At 47.7% G+C, this 14,083-nt stretch overlaps 1 protein-coding gene across 2 annotated transcripts in view; it reads right to left on the minus strand.

Annotated features, from left to right (window-relative positions):
* Snx29 (sorting nexin 29) overlaps positions 1-14,083 on the minus strand; it is a 386,740-nt gene that overhangs the window by 336,735 nt on the left and 35,922 nt on the right. For both annotated transcript variants that reach the window (XM_051167340.1, XM_051167339.1), the window contains exon 4: positions 13,491-13,615. In XM_051167340.1, the coding sequence (XP_051023297.1) occupies positions 13,491-13,615 (125 nt within the window). The remainder of the gene's footprint in view (positions 1-13,490; positions 13,616-14,083) is intronic.

Raw genomic sequence — 14,083 nt, forward strand, 5'->3', positions numbered from 1 at the left:
GAGGAGTTTTTAAGTGTCTCTTAAATTTCATGGCCAAAGAGACAAGTTCATTGGCCTCCCATTAGTCCTGGCCCATAACCACAGCCTCCTCCATACAACTCTGTCTAATACCAACAGAAAGCTACAAACTATGGCCTAGGGACAAATCCCAGCCAAATTTTATTTGCTGAAAGGTTTATTGAAGCACAGGTACAGCCATTTGCTCACCTAACAGTTATAGTGTAACAGGTAACATTTATAACAGCAAAGCCGAGCAGGGGGACCCAAAGTCTGCAATATTATTCGATCCCTTAAAAAAGAAGTTTGCAGACACCTAGAAGTAGGGGTTCCAGGGGCCATGCAAGCCCAGAACCACGCAAGCCTACGCTACAACACCAACACCACAGCCATCATGGAGCCACCGCCACCACCAAGCCTGCAAAACCCTCCGTCCCGAAAACTGCCCTTCTGAAAGACAAGTAGAAACCAATTTGGGGCACACTAAGCCTAGCGACCAGCTCAAATGCTGCATCTCTAGGACCAAAGTGTCCTTTGGCCTAAAAGGCTATCTGTCACTTGCAAGCAGAGCACAGCTAGTGTGATGAGATGGATCTGTTCTCTGATCATCTGAGGAGCACGCATGCAGGGCTGATGCCACAGAATAGCAGCTCTCCTCAGGAGCCCACGGGGAGGCAGCCCGCTGAGCAGCAGCTCCCCTGAAGAGGCTTGAAGGGTGAGACTGAGCAGGGGAATGCACCGCACAAAATTAGGCAATGCATCATCCAACCATAAGGCCCTGGGCTCCTTGCAAACAAGAATGGGCATCTTTCTCTCCCATAATTAGACAGGATAGGTAGTTGGCGCCAAGGCTCTTAATCACCAGTCTTGCCCTCATCTAAGGTAACAGAGGGTAATCACACCTCTGGCTTCAGATAGAGACAGCTGGCCAAGCAGAGGCAAGTGGAGGCCAGCCTGGTCTACAAAGTGAGTCCAGGACTACACAGAGAAAGCCTGTCTCTAAAAAACAAATAAACAAACAAAAACCCCGCTGTTGCTCCTGTTATCAGGCAAGGATAAGCAATCCCAGAAACCCACAAGGAAGCAGAAGTGGAGCAAAGAGTGCTGGGGCCGGTTTGACCTCCTGGGGCACTAGGCAGTCAGTCTCGCAGGGGCATCTGATAAGAGGAGCAAACACACACGGCAGAGCACTGTCACCCACATGCTCTCCTGCAGCCTAAGAACTGGGTGGAAATGGCTGCTTAGGCCCAGGACACACCCAATCCATAGGCAGATGTCAGCAGGCAGGGCTCCCTGGAAGGGACCACAGCTTTGTCACCCCACCCTTCCAGCTGGCCAGAGGCTGTATCTAAAGCAGAGGGACTGCGGTTTAAATATGAGTCACAAACCGGGCGTGGTAGCATGCACCTTTAATCCCAGCTCTTGGGAGGCAGAGACAGGTGGATCTCTCTGAGTTCGAGGCCAGCCTGGTCTACAAAGTGAGCCAAGGATACAGAGAGAAACCCTGTCTCAAACAAACAAATAAATAAACATGAATCACAAATAGGAAAACCCTGTCTATCAAGCACAACTTGATACTTTTTTGCTTTCATAAATCTGTGGTAAGTACACATAATAAAATTTACCATTTTAACTAGTTTTAATTTTTATTACATCTTACTGTGTGCATGTGTGTCTATGTGTCAGTGTTAAGAGGACCGCTTAAAATAGTTTGTTCTCAGCAGGCATAGTGACACACACTTTTAAATCCAGCACTAAGGAGGCAGAGGCAGGTGGATCTGTGGGTTCAAGACCAACCTGGTTTACAGAATGAGTTCCAGAACAGCCAGAGCTCCACAGTGAGACCCTGTCTCAAAACAAAACAAAACAAAACAAAGTTGGTTCTCTTCATCTACCTTGTGAATCCCAGGGATCAAACTCAGGGCATCAGGCTTGAGCAGCAGGCAGTTTTAGCAGCCCAGTCAGCCCGTCTCACCAGCCCCATGTCAGCCATTTTTAGTGTACGTGCTGTACCACTGTCTACTCAGGGTCCTGTGCCGCCAACAACACTATTTCATCATCCCTAACAGAAACTCCTTCATTAAATAACTCCCCCGCTTTCACTCACCCAGCCTTGGGTAATTTCATCTTCTTGTCTGTAAATCTGAGTATTCTAGACACCTCCATTAGTGACACCATACAATGTGGTATATGTTAATGTATTAATGTTTAATTTCTTTTTCTATTTTCTTTCTTTTGGGCAAGTAGGAGTTGAGACAGGGTTTTTCTATGTAGCCCTGGCTATCCTGAACTCACTTTGTAGACCAGGCTGGACTTGAACTCAGAGATCTACATGCTGGGCCTTTTTCTCTCTTCTTTTTTTCCCCCCTTGATTGTTGTTTGTGTTTTTGCTTTATATTTCTTTTGAGACTGTGTCTTACTCGGTAGCCCTGGCTAATGTATAACTTGGTATGTGTTCCAGGCTTGCCTCAAACTCACTACATAGCTGAGACTAACATTTGAACTCTTAATCTAAGTGCTGGAATTACAGGAGTGCACCCCCAAATCTAGCTATTGTTCTCTCTCTCTCTCTCTCTCTCTCTCTCTCTCTCTCTCTCTCTCTCTCTCTCTCTCTCTCTCTCACCCCCCATCTCCTTGCCTCTCCCTGTCCTCTCCTTCCCTCCCTCTCTATCCACCTCCATGACAAGCCAGGAACTTGCTATATTTATACCAACCTGGCCTGGTACTCTTTTATGTTGCTAGCCTCAGACTTACAATCTTTCTGCCTCAGCATCTAAAGTGCTTAACCCAGGCATCTGCCATTATGCCCAACTCCTCACTCCTTCTCATGGCTGTGTGAAAAACTGGGGAACATGTTGAATAGTATAAAAAGTAGGAGGGGGAGAGAGAGCAGAGCACATGCTTCCTGTTATTTTTTTATATATGTAATATATGAGTGGTACATGTGTGTTATATATGAACATGTGTGTGCAAGGAGGCTTGAGGAGGACACAGAATGTCCTGCTCCATCACCCTCTACCCTCTCTACTTTAGTCCTTTGAGGCAGAGTCTCTCACTGAACCTGACCTGGGCAGGTGGCCAGCAGCAAGCCTCAGCAGTCCTGTAGTTTCTGTCCCACACAGTACTGGTATAACAGGCTCATGCACAGCCACACACAGCTTTTTACATGGATGCTAGGGATTTGCACTCTGACTCGCCTAGTCATTCCCCAGCCCCAGAAAGCAGGACTTCTAAAACTGTGACTCTTCTCCTTTTAGATGTGTACTTCATCTTCTTTGAAGAGACATCTTCATCCTGAGATGAGTGAAGGACCCATGGGAACTTCCAAGCTGGTCATCACACCTCAAAACTTGACAAGTCAGGTGTTAAAGATGAGTCTTCGTGACACATCAAGAAGAAATACCTTTGAAACAGCCAGCAGTTACCACATCCCCAGGAGACATTTGTCTCAGTACTGGGGACTGAACCTAGGCACATACTAGGCAAGCACTGAGCCACTGAGCTAAAGTCCCAGACCGTTTTCCCTCTTTATAGAGGCAGAAGCTCAGTTGAACTTACAATCCTCCTGCCTCAGCACCCAGAACATAGCATACTGGAGCCCACTCATGCACTTGTGTCCCTTGCAGTGGCACTGAGCCTATACCACCTAGATGCCAAGGCCCCTCCCCAGGGCCCTATGGACATCCTCCTAGTCTGTGCGTTCTGGAATAGCACCCCAATAGCTCTTCCAGGAAGGCCAGCCATTCTTTACCGTTGACAACTACTTCTGTCAGGAGCCCTAAACACAGTTCAGTGTTCTCTCCACACTGTCGGCAGACACCCTTCCAGGTTTGTTTCACCAGAAGTAGACTTGCAAGTTAATAACAATAACAACGAAACCCCAAGAAGGAACCGAAAGCACCACACACGGGGGAGGGCGGCAGAGCGAACTTCCCACTCGGCCAAGAGGACACCAGGCTTTCCTGGCACATGCAGCTTCCTCAGAACAGTGTTCTAGAGAACGAAACCATTACCCAAGGGAACACAGGGAACCAAAATATAAACTCTGCTTTGAGTTAAGTGCAATGGAGCGTTTTCAAAAATCCCCTCCAACGTTTGAGAAGTCATATCTGACTGAAAGGTGTGGGGAGAGAGCAGAGCTGGGGGTTATCCTCCCAGGAAAACGAGCGCTTTGGCTGAAGTTGTGACTTCTGTGTCACACAGCCCTCGGTCACCTCTGTGATGTACATACTCTAAGCCTCAGGAGTGAGGCTGGACCTTGCCCCTTCCCTTCCAGGAAAGCCACGCACAGGAGAGCAGGACACGCTTTGGGAGGTGTCACAGAGGAAAGGCTCAAGACTGTAGAGGAACAGTTGGAGTGACCTGGGTAAAGAGGTCAAAGAAAGAAATTTGAAATGTAATGTCTACAGAAAATACATTAAAACCACAGTGTGCCTGCACTTTGTGTCCGTTCGTATGACTGTTAGTTTTTGTGGAGTTTTTATGCCAAAGAAAGAGATGTGGAGACATGATGAGATAAGAAACGAACATCAAGTGCTACATCATTGTGGTTTTAAAGTATTCTCTCCAGAAAGGACAGGACTGACAATGACTAAGATCCCTACAGAAGTGCTCTGAGCATAACATCTGGAAGGTGTGGAGCACCTGAGCCTCCCTGCACTGCTGGGTGCGATGCAAAGTGGTGCAGAGCTGAGGACAATACAGTGTTTCCTCAAAGTGTTAACACAAGGTCAGAGACTGCAGAGGTGCTTGCTGCCAGGCCTGAGATACATACATACATACATGCACGCACACAGGCACACACGCACGCACGCATGCACTAATTAATTAAGTAAACTTTTATTTTTAAAAATGGTCAGTGAGATGGGAGGTGGTTTCACAGGTAAAAGCACTTGCCATCTAAGCCTGATGGCCTGAGTTTGATCCCCAGGACATATTTGGTGAAAGGTGAAAAAGATCTCCCACAAATTGTCCTTTGACCTCCACATATACAATAGTGCATGTACACAGTATGCAAATAAATAAATAAATAAATACAATTTATATTAAACATAAAATTACCAAAGATCTAGTCATTCCACTTGTGGGGTACACCATTTCCCCTAGACAGGCTGGCTACCCACCTGGAGGAGCTGCCCGTCCCATCTCCTCCGATGGTGGGCTTACACACGGCCTGTATATGGACACTCCGTCTTCCCGCTTATGCAGCAAGCACTTCACCCCCTGAGGCTACTCGACAGCCCTCAGGTTTTCACAGAGATACATTAGAACAGAAGCTTGGGCTTAGGGGTGTTCTAGTTACCTTACTGTTGCTATGATAAAATGCCTGACACAAGCAAAGCACCCTAGGAAGGAAGGGTTCTTTCTGGCTCACAGGTCAACGTGCTGTCTACCAGGCAGCAGGAGCTTGACGCAGCTGCACGCTGCATCCTCGGGAACAGGCAGCAGGGGTGCTGGCTCAGGTGCCTCCTTTTCACTGTCTATAACCAAGTCTTAGGATGCTGCTGCCCATGGTTAGGGTGGGCTTCCGACCTCATCTGACAACAAGAAACCCACTCACAGGCATGCCCAGAGGATCACCTCCCAGCTGAGCCAATACCTGGCAAGTTAATCGGCTGCATTAACCATCAGGAGTTTGGGGAAGAACTGGGGAATGGAAAGAAGATAACAGGCAGGAAAATCCCTTTTTATTTATTTTTATTTTACGTACATTGATGTTTTCACTGTACATATGTCTCTGTGAGAATATCAGATCCCCTGAAACTGGAGTTACAGACAGATGTGAGCTGCCATGTGGGTGCTAGGAATTGAACCTGGGTCCTCTGGAAGAGTAGTCGGTGCTCTTAACTGCTGAGCCATCTCTCCAGCCACAGAAAAATGCCCATTGTATATAAACTTAACCAGACACAGGAAACACAAACAAACAAGCATTTAACACCTTGTTTTATAAAGCCAGACAAACCACTGTCTCAAATGATAAAAAAGAAATTTCAAGAAAATCAAGTAACAACTGGGCATGGTGGCGCAGGTCTTTAATCCCAGCATTGGGAAGGCAGAGGCAGACGGAACTCTGTGAGTTCAAGGCCAACCTGGTCTACAAGGTGAGTTCCAAGACAACCAGGATTACATGGAGTGGCCCATTCCCACTCCGCCCCCGAAAAAAGAAAAAGAAAGTCAAGTAACAAGCAACCCATTCCACAAAATAGATGTAAAATCCTAACATCAAATGCTAAGATACACAAAAAGAACATGTCATTACCCAACTGGGTTAGCTCCAGACATACAGGAGTGGCCCCATACAGACCTCAACCATGACAGATTCAGAGAGAGCAAATGATAAAATGCAAGCCAGCCATGGATAGAAACTCTTAGCAGCTAGTTCCGTACCAGAAAGAGACACTCCCAATCTGACGAAGCCCTCTGAGATCAGGACCACGACCAGCAAGGCCACACTTCCAGTGCAGGTTAGCAGCACATGTGGAGGGTCTGGCCAGGGCAACAAAGCAAGGAAGGAGAAAGGAAAGTTCATTATCTGCAAAGGATCTGTGAGGCAGGGAAAGAAGGATCTTGAGTTAAGCCTGGGCCACAGAGCAAGGCCTTATTTCTCTTAGGAAAATGAAAGCAGGCAGGCTGGGAAGTGGCTCAGTATAAGTCAGTTACCATGAAAAGTGAGGACCTGAGCTCAAATTCCCAGGAACCATGTGGGAAAAAAAACCAGGTGCAGAGCATCTGTGAGGAGATGGAGGCGAAAACAAGGAAATATCCAGAGCCCATGGGTCAGACAGCCTGTCATGCACAGCAAACAACAGTGACTCTGTCTCAGACAGGTACAAAGCTGTCCTCTGACTCCATATGCATGCTAGGGCACAAGTGCCTCTGCATTCACAAACACCCAAATGCATGTGCACATGCACACAGACGCATGGATATACACATAAATAAAATAAAAATTTTAAAACAGAGAAAAGAATAAATCGAAAACTCTACAAACTATTACAATTAACCAAACAACTTTAGTAAACTTATTAGATACTTGACAAACAAAAAGTAACTGCACATCTGGGTACCAATAAAAAGTATTAGAAAGTATTTTTAAATGCCACTTTTAACATCAAAAAAGTCTCAAATATCTAGAATTAAGAAAGATAGATAGATTACAGCTTAGGAGACAAGGAAGGTACCATTGCTAAAATCCCTTCCTAGGGAGATATAAAACATTGTGTGCTGGCTAGTTTTAAGTCAACCTCACACAAGCTAAAGTCACTGAAGAGGAGGGAGCCTCAATTGGGGAAATGTTTCCATAAGATTGGGCTGTAGCCAAGGCAGTAGGGCATTTCTTAGTGAGACATAAGGGAGAGCCCAACCCACTGTGAAGAAAGCTGGCTAAGCAAGCCAGGAGGAGCAAGCCAGTAAGCAGCACCCTCCATGGCCTCTACAGCTCCTGCCCGCAGGTCCTCCCTGCTTGAGTTCCTGTCCTGCCCTTCTTCAGTGATGACCAGTGATGTGCAAGCGTCAGCCAGATGAACCCTTTCCTCCCCAAGTTCCTTCACGGTGTCTCATCAGCAATAGCAACCCCAACTAGGACACACTGTCTACCTCTCCTCCTAAGGTGCCAACGGCAAAGCAAGGCATGATTCTGCCAAAGGTCACTCTGGGGGAACAACAAGTTATTGGGCTTCTGTAGAGAGCACAGGGGGTGGATTACTTACATGGGTGTAGGTGCTTCTCTCCCCGCCCCCAATAGGCCAACCCTGGACAGCCTTAATGCAGCAGGGATGAGGCCTCTCCTCTAGTTTCCCCCCAACATACTGCAGCCTCTCCACAGACAATCGCAAGGCAGAACTGTAGACCACAGGTGGTAGAGAGAGAATGATGGCCCCACCCTCACCACTCCACAAGGGGATGAAACAGTCAACAGGCCCAGCTAGGGGAGTCCTTCTGCAGGGGGGGCACGGTTGATCTTCCCAAGATGCTGGTGGTTGGCTTAGGAGGACAGCCACAACAGTGCTATAAGTGCATGGGTTAAAAGTCTATCACTATAGCTGGGTGATGATGACACACACCTGTAATCCCAGCACTCAGGGAGGCTGAGGTAGGAGGATCTCTGTGAGTTCAGACCAGCCTGGTCTACAAAGCAAGCCCAGGATAGCCAAGGCTACACAGAGAAACCCTGTCTTGGAAAAGGAAAAGAAAGAAAAAGAAAAAGACTATCGAGATATGAAGTCTAGAAGAAAAAATACCTGGACCCATGTTTTTTGTCCAAAGGGATGTTTCATAGCAGTTGAAGACTAATCTTTGTCAGTTAGACATCGGTAAGGATAAAATCCTAGCCCTCACACACGAAACTCAACCCACTGTGCAGCAATCCTCATGACTTTAGAACATTAAAGCTTTCTCAAGCAGATTCAGAAAAACACAATTGATAAGATGAAAGACAAATTAGGCTATGAAAATGGAGTATTTCCAGTCATCAAAAGATATCATTATGGGAGCTGGAGAGAGATGGCTCAGAGGTTAAGAGCGCTGCCTGCTCTTCCAAAGGTCCTGAGTTCAATTCCCAGCAACCACATGGTGACAGCTCACAACCATCTATAGTGAGATCTGGTGCCCAATTCTGGCCTGCAGGTGTTACATGCAGGGCCGGTGTCCTAGGCATAAAGGATTGGTACCTATAATATATAAAGAACTCATATACATTAGATGAGCATCAACCCAAGAGAAAATGGGCAACTGCAGACAAGCCTAAGAAACAGGATTAACAATATTAGTCATCAGGAAATGACAAAACCCTGAGGAGAATAGGTATAGGCCAGGATGCAAAACTACCCCAAGTCAGGTATAAAACCAACCACCTCCCGAGAGAAGCTGAACCTCTGTCTCCAGCCCAGGACTGAGCCCCATGATGCATTAATTTACCTCCAAAACACACAAAAACCGTTCCACAAGTATTACCCATAACAGCTCCAAAGTTAAAATGGTCCCAGGACAATCATTAGTAAAGCAAATTAATAGACTATTATCACAGACCATCAGTGGAGGCAGGTCAGCTACTGGGACCCACAGCCCAGCAGAACCTCACAAAACATTGCTGAAAGCACAGACAGATGAGGCCATGACGTTTCTTTCAAAATGAGACAAAGCAAAAGCCTGTGTGAGAAACAGGAGAAGCTCTCGGCAAGGCTGCGGTGATGACCCCAGGCAGTAAAAACACGAGTGGCTAATGAGCAGTGAGACTAGGTGGAGTTACTGTATGCTCAGTATATTAACTTGTATCCAATGCTTCATCACAGCTGAGGTTACAAACATACATCATAAGGATGGGGAGATGGCTCAGTAAGAAAAGTGCTTTGAACCGGGCACGGTGGCACATGCCTGTAACCCCAGCACTGGGGAGGCAGAGGTACATAGATGGCTGTGAGTTTGAGGCCAGCCTGGTCTACAGAGTGAGTCCACGACAGCCAGGCTACATAGAGAAACATTGTCTTAGGAGAAAAAAAAAAGTGTTTTGTACAAGCATAAGGACTTGAGTTCAAATCCCAAAATCCTCAAAAAAAAAAAAAATTATTTGTCGGCTGAACCCCTATTTCAACATGAAAAAGTGGATAAAAGGTGCCTGCTACCAAGTCTGAATTCAATCCCTGAGATCTGCATAGTAGAAGGAAAGAACCAACCACCACAATTGCCTTCTGAACTGTATATTCAAGCCATGGCATTTACACACACACACACACACACACACACGAAAGTAAAGGAGAAGTGGGAAACAGAGGCCGGAGGATCCCTGAGGTTTAATCAATTGGTGAGCTCCAGATGTATGGAGACCCTATCACAAAAACAGGGAAACTAATAAGAAAGACAGCAACAGAAGAAACATCTGGCGTCATCTACCTCTGTCCTCCACACATGCATGCACAGGCACACACACACAAAACACTTCACCCCTCTGAAAGGTGAGTCCTCAAAACTTTCAAATGCTCAAACTTACTCCCTTTATTATGGACCATGATCTGAAAAGGACAGAAGTAAAACACCAGTGTATGGGATAAGAAGTGCCACATCCTGATCCTGAGGAAGAAGACACCAACCAACAGTATCTCAGACTTTGGGGCAGTGGGGAAAGGTGGAGTGAAATGACAGGAAACACCTTTGCCCAAACTGCAGAAGCCAGTGTACTCAGCTCCAACCACAGTCACAGAGCAAATGTGGGCCCAGGCACAGCAGGCTGAAACCTTTATTTCAACATGAAAAGCTGCAACTCTTAAATATTACACAAAGAAACCCTGGCTCAGCCATCAGTGATGGAGCACACCTTTACCCACACCACTCGGGAGGCAGAGACAGGCAGTTCTCTGTGAGTTCGAGGCCCACCTGGTCTACAAAGCGAGTCGATGACAGCCAGGACTACACAGAGAGACCTGTCTTGAAAAACCACCAGAAAAAAAGAAAAAGAAAGGCTCAAAGAACATGATAGATAGATAGATAGATAGAGAGAGAGAGAGAGAGATAGATAGATAGATAGATGATAGCTAAATGAGTTACTAAGCTCAGCCGTCCTGAGCCCAGCCGCAGAGGATCAAATGCAAGCCACATCCTTGGCAGGCCACATCCTTGGCAGGCCCCAGCATTCTCTCCCAATGTGATCACTGTTCTCAGGCATCACTCTGAGGTGGAGCTTCTCTCGTCAGTGGGAAATAACTTTGTTTTGTGTGTGGTGCTGGGGACTGCACATATGAACCCCAGTACCCAGCTGGGGAGATCATGCTTCTCACCTGTAAACAGAGCTGATACCGCAGCCTCAGCCTTGTGAGCTGACTTAAGCCTGTGTCATTATTCAGTTAAACAAGGAGACAACTGAAATGCAGGCTACCTGAACCAGGGCCTGGAATTTTTTCACAAGTCCCTAGTACCCTCTGGGAGGCAGGGCCTGTGATTGCCTCATCTTACAATGAGGAAACAGAGGGTCAGGGAGCAGATGTCTCCACAGGTTCCTGTCTGACAAGTCAGTGAGGAAGATGTCAACCTGTCCAACTTAAGCCACAGGTCACAATCCCTATGCCACATCATGGTGGGGGCATCCTGTATCTACCCAACACTTCTCTCTGGATTTTGCATTTCTCACTCTGTTCCAAAGGGCCAGTCCGGGCTCTCAAACCAACCACAAGAAGCCATTGACCTGATCTCAGCTGATAAACCACCAGCTCTCCCCCATTGGGAGGCTTTTAATCACTCCCAGCAGGAAAGAAGTCTCTACCAGCCTAGCAGCCAGTGAATGGTTAATTAAGGCAGCAACAGAGGTGACAATGAGGCCTTAGCAGCCACCCCAGGGCTAAACTGGCTGTTTCCGGCTTCTAATTGGCACAGACAGCTGTGCATCCGAATCAGCAGAAAACAGCAGTGCCTGTGCCCCACCTTCCAAGGTACAGACAAAAAACTCAGGAGGCAGGCGGGGCACCCAGGACGCTAACAAAGGCGGCGGTGCTTTCCTGGTTATCAGAGCCAAGGAACAAGGACAAAATATTCTAGTGTGTGAGGGAACAGGAAGAGCTAATCTCCCTATGTGGCCAAGAGGTCAGAGCTTGAGGTGGGGGAAATGGTGAAAAGTTCAGGGTGTTGAGGGAGGCAGGGTCACTCATCTGAGCAACAAGTCGGCATTTCCAAGGCAGTCAGCACATCCTGCCAACCTCCCTCAGAGACCATGTGTGATGCACTAAGGCTTAAAAGGAGCTCCCACAAGGTCACAATCGCCCCAGATCCAGCTTGCCTGTGGCCAGCAGCTGACCTCACCCACTGGCAGTCCCATCGTGGATCAGGGTAGCTATCAAACAAGTAGAGATGGAAACAAAGAGAACAGGAGGCTCAGCAAACATAGGGGACTCTGGGAAAACCTTACCAAGCAGCTGAAACATTATCCTCCCATAGGAAGGCTTAGGGCACGTCCCAGGAAAGCTACAGGACCATACTATAAACTACCAACACTAACATCCAAGTGGGCGAGGCAGCTGGCAGAAGCTGATGACAAACCAGAGGCCTCTGTGCCATCTTCTCTTAGGGCTAGCCCCCTCCTTACCTGTGTATGTTGGTTTGGTTTGGGTTTGTGTTTGTTTTTCAGACAGGGTCTCACACAGCCCAAGCTGGCCTCAACTTTCGTATCCCTAGTGATGGGACTACGGGCATACACCACCATGCCTGGCTCCTGTGCTGGCTTTTAAAGGAGACCTGGGAGCACTAGAGAAAACTCACTGTGAGCTCTGCCATGAAAGGAATCTCCCTGGACCCAGGCTCTTGATCCACAGAACCACATTCATTTCTGAAATGAGCTATTCATTATATAAACAGGAAGAGCTGAGAGAAAATAAGGAAGGCCTAGAACTAGGTGTGGTGGTACACACCTGTCACCCAACATGGAGGAGGCTGGGGCAGAAGCATTGCAAGGCCAAGACAAAAGGCTGAAAGTCCAAACGCAGGCAGTGCTGGGCGGTGGTGGCGCAGGCCTTTAATCCCAGCACTCGGGGAGGCAGAGGCAAGCGGATCACTGTGAGTTCGAGGCCACCCTGGTCTACAAAGTGAGTCCAGGACATCCAAGGCTACACAAGAAACCCTGTCTCAAAAAAACAAAAACAAAAAATCAAAACAAAACAAATGCAGCCAGCCCCACCTGCCTCTGGTGAGGCCGTGTGTCATGATGGCTTCTAGCAAGAATGTGTGTACAAGGTGCATAGGAGACCCCTGTGCTGGATTTCCACAGACAGCCCACCCCACACACCTGCTCTGCCATGCTGGTATAAGGAAGGCTAGTGATCCTCAGCAGCAATGCTTGCATTAGCATGGGGATAAGAAAGAGTCAAGAACTGGAGACCACATCCACACGAAAGTTCTCAAAAAACTCTGCCCTTGAAATGTGAAAGATGGAGAGACTCCTGCCATCTCTGTGTAACACAACTCTTCCAAGTTCATGGCCAGTGCAGAGCACCCACCTGCAGGCCCCCTCACCCACACAGTGAGAACAGCGACAGCCTAGGCTACTTCAGGGAAGTGGAGCTAGCTTACACACAAGAATATCAAAAGGCCAGGGTGCCACTGAGCAGCAAGTGTCCCCTGTCTTTGGGGACAGTCGTTTACAACACTGATGTGGAAACCACAGGACTCTGAGCTTTGAGACCTGAGGGGGTTTCAGGTGCTGCTGAAGACATTTAATTACGCACACTATCCCCACACATCAAATAAAAACAAGTTATTAACTTCCCAATAATTGCTACACCACAATGGTAGAATGAGCACCATGGCTGTAGGCCACCAAACCCAGAGGAGCTGGTGACAAGTGGCTCTGAGAGTCAGGCACAAAGATAACTCCATTAGAATGAAGGGGCCACCCCATAGACTCTGGGCACACCCCATAGACTCTGGGCACACACGCACAAGCCCAGCCCCCTCAGTGGGCCTGCTGTGGAAAGATGGACAAAACCAGCAGTAAGGCCGAAGTGGGCATCAAGTACCTGTCTCGGTTTTGCTGGCGAAGCCTGCCGCCTGCTTGATGGCTGCTGCGGTGAGCGCTAATCCTCGGCTCCTCTTCATGCCATGCTGAAGGACGGCTTCAAACTGGGCACACAGACAGGTCACCCTGCAGGAGAAGCAGGGACTCATCAGTCCACCTGGGAAGTGAGCAGCTGCAAGGGAGGGGCCAGCTGTGATTCCCAGAGTCCCAAACCTGGGTTTGCAGACTTGAGAAGCTCTGAGAGCCCCGCCCCCATTTGTGTTCGATTCACATAAGTCAGGGATGCCCTCAGGACCGGCGCTGGGGGATCCAGGGAAAGGGTGCCAACCAGCGGGCACTGCAAAGCCAATTTAAAAACAAATCAGTCCTGTGTGGAGGGGCTGGTGTTACCTGCATCCAATCTACAAGTCTCAACTCACACAAAGCACAAAGCAAGATGACATTCTCAGAGGCGGAATCCACCAGGCTGCCCAATTGAAACTGTAATTTCATGGCCTGTTACTTACTGCTGTGTGAATTCTTATTCTTGTTCCTTATTGTATTATAAGAGATTTCATTGGGAACTCCAACTAGAGTTGACAAATTTTTCAATTC

Source organism: Acomys russatus, chromosome 25 (assembly GCF_903995435.1).
Source record: "Acomys russatus chromosome 25, mAcoRus1.1, whole genome shotgun sequence".
NCBI lineage: Eukaryota > Metazoa > Chordata > Mammalia > Rodentia > Muridae > Acomys > Acomys russatus.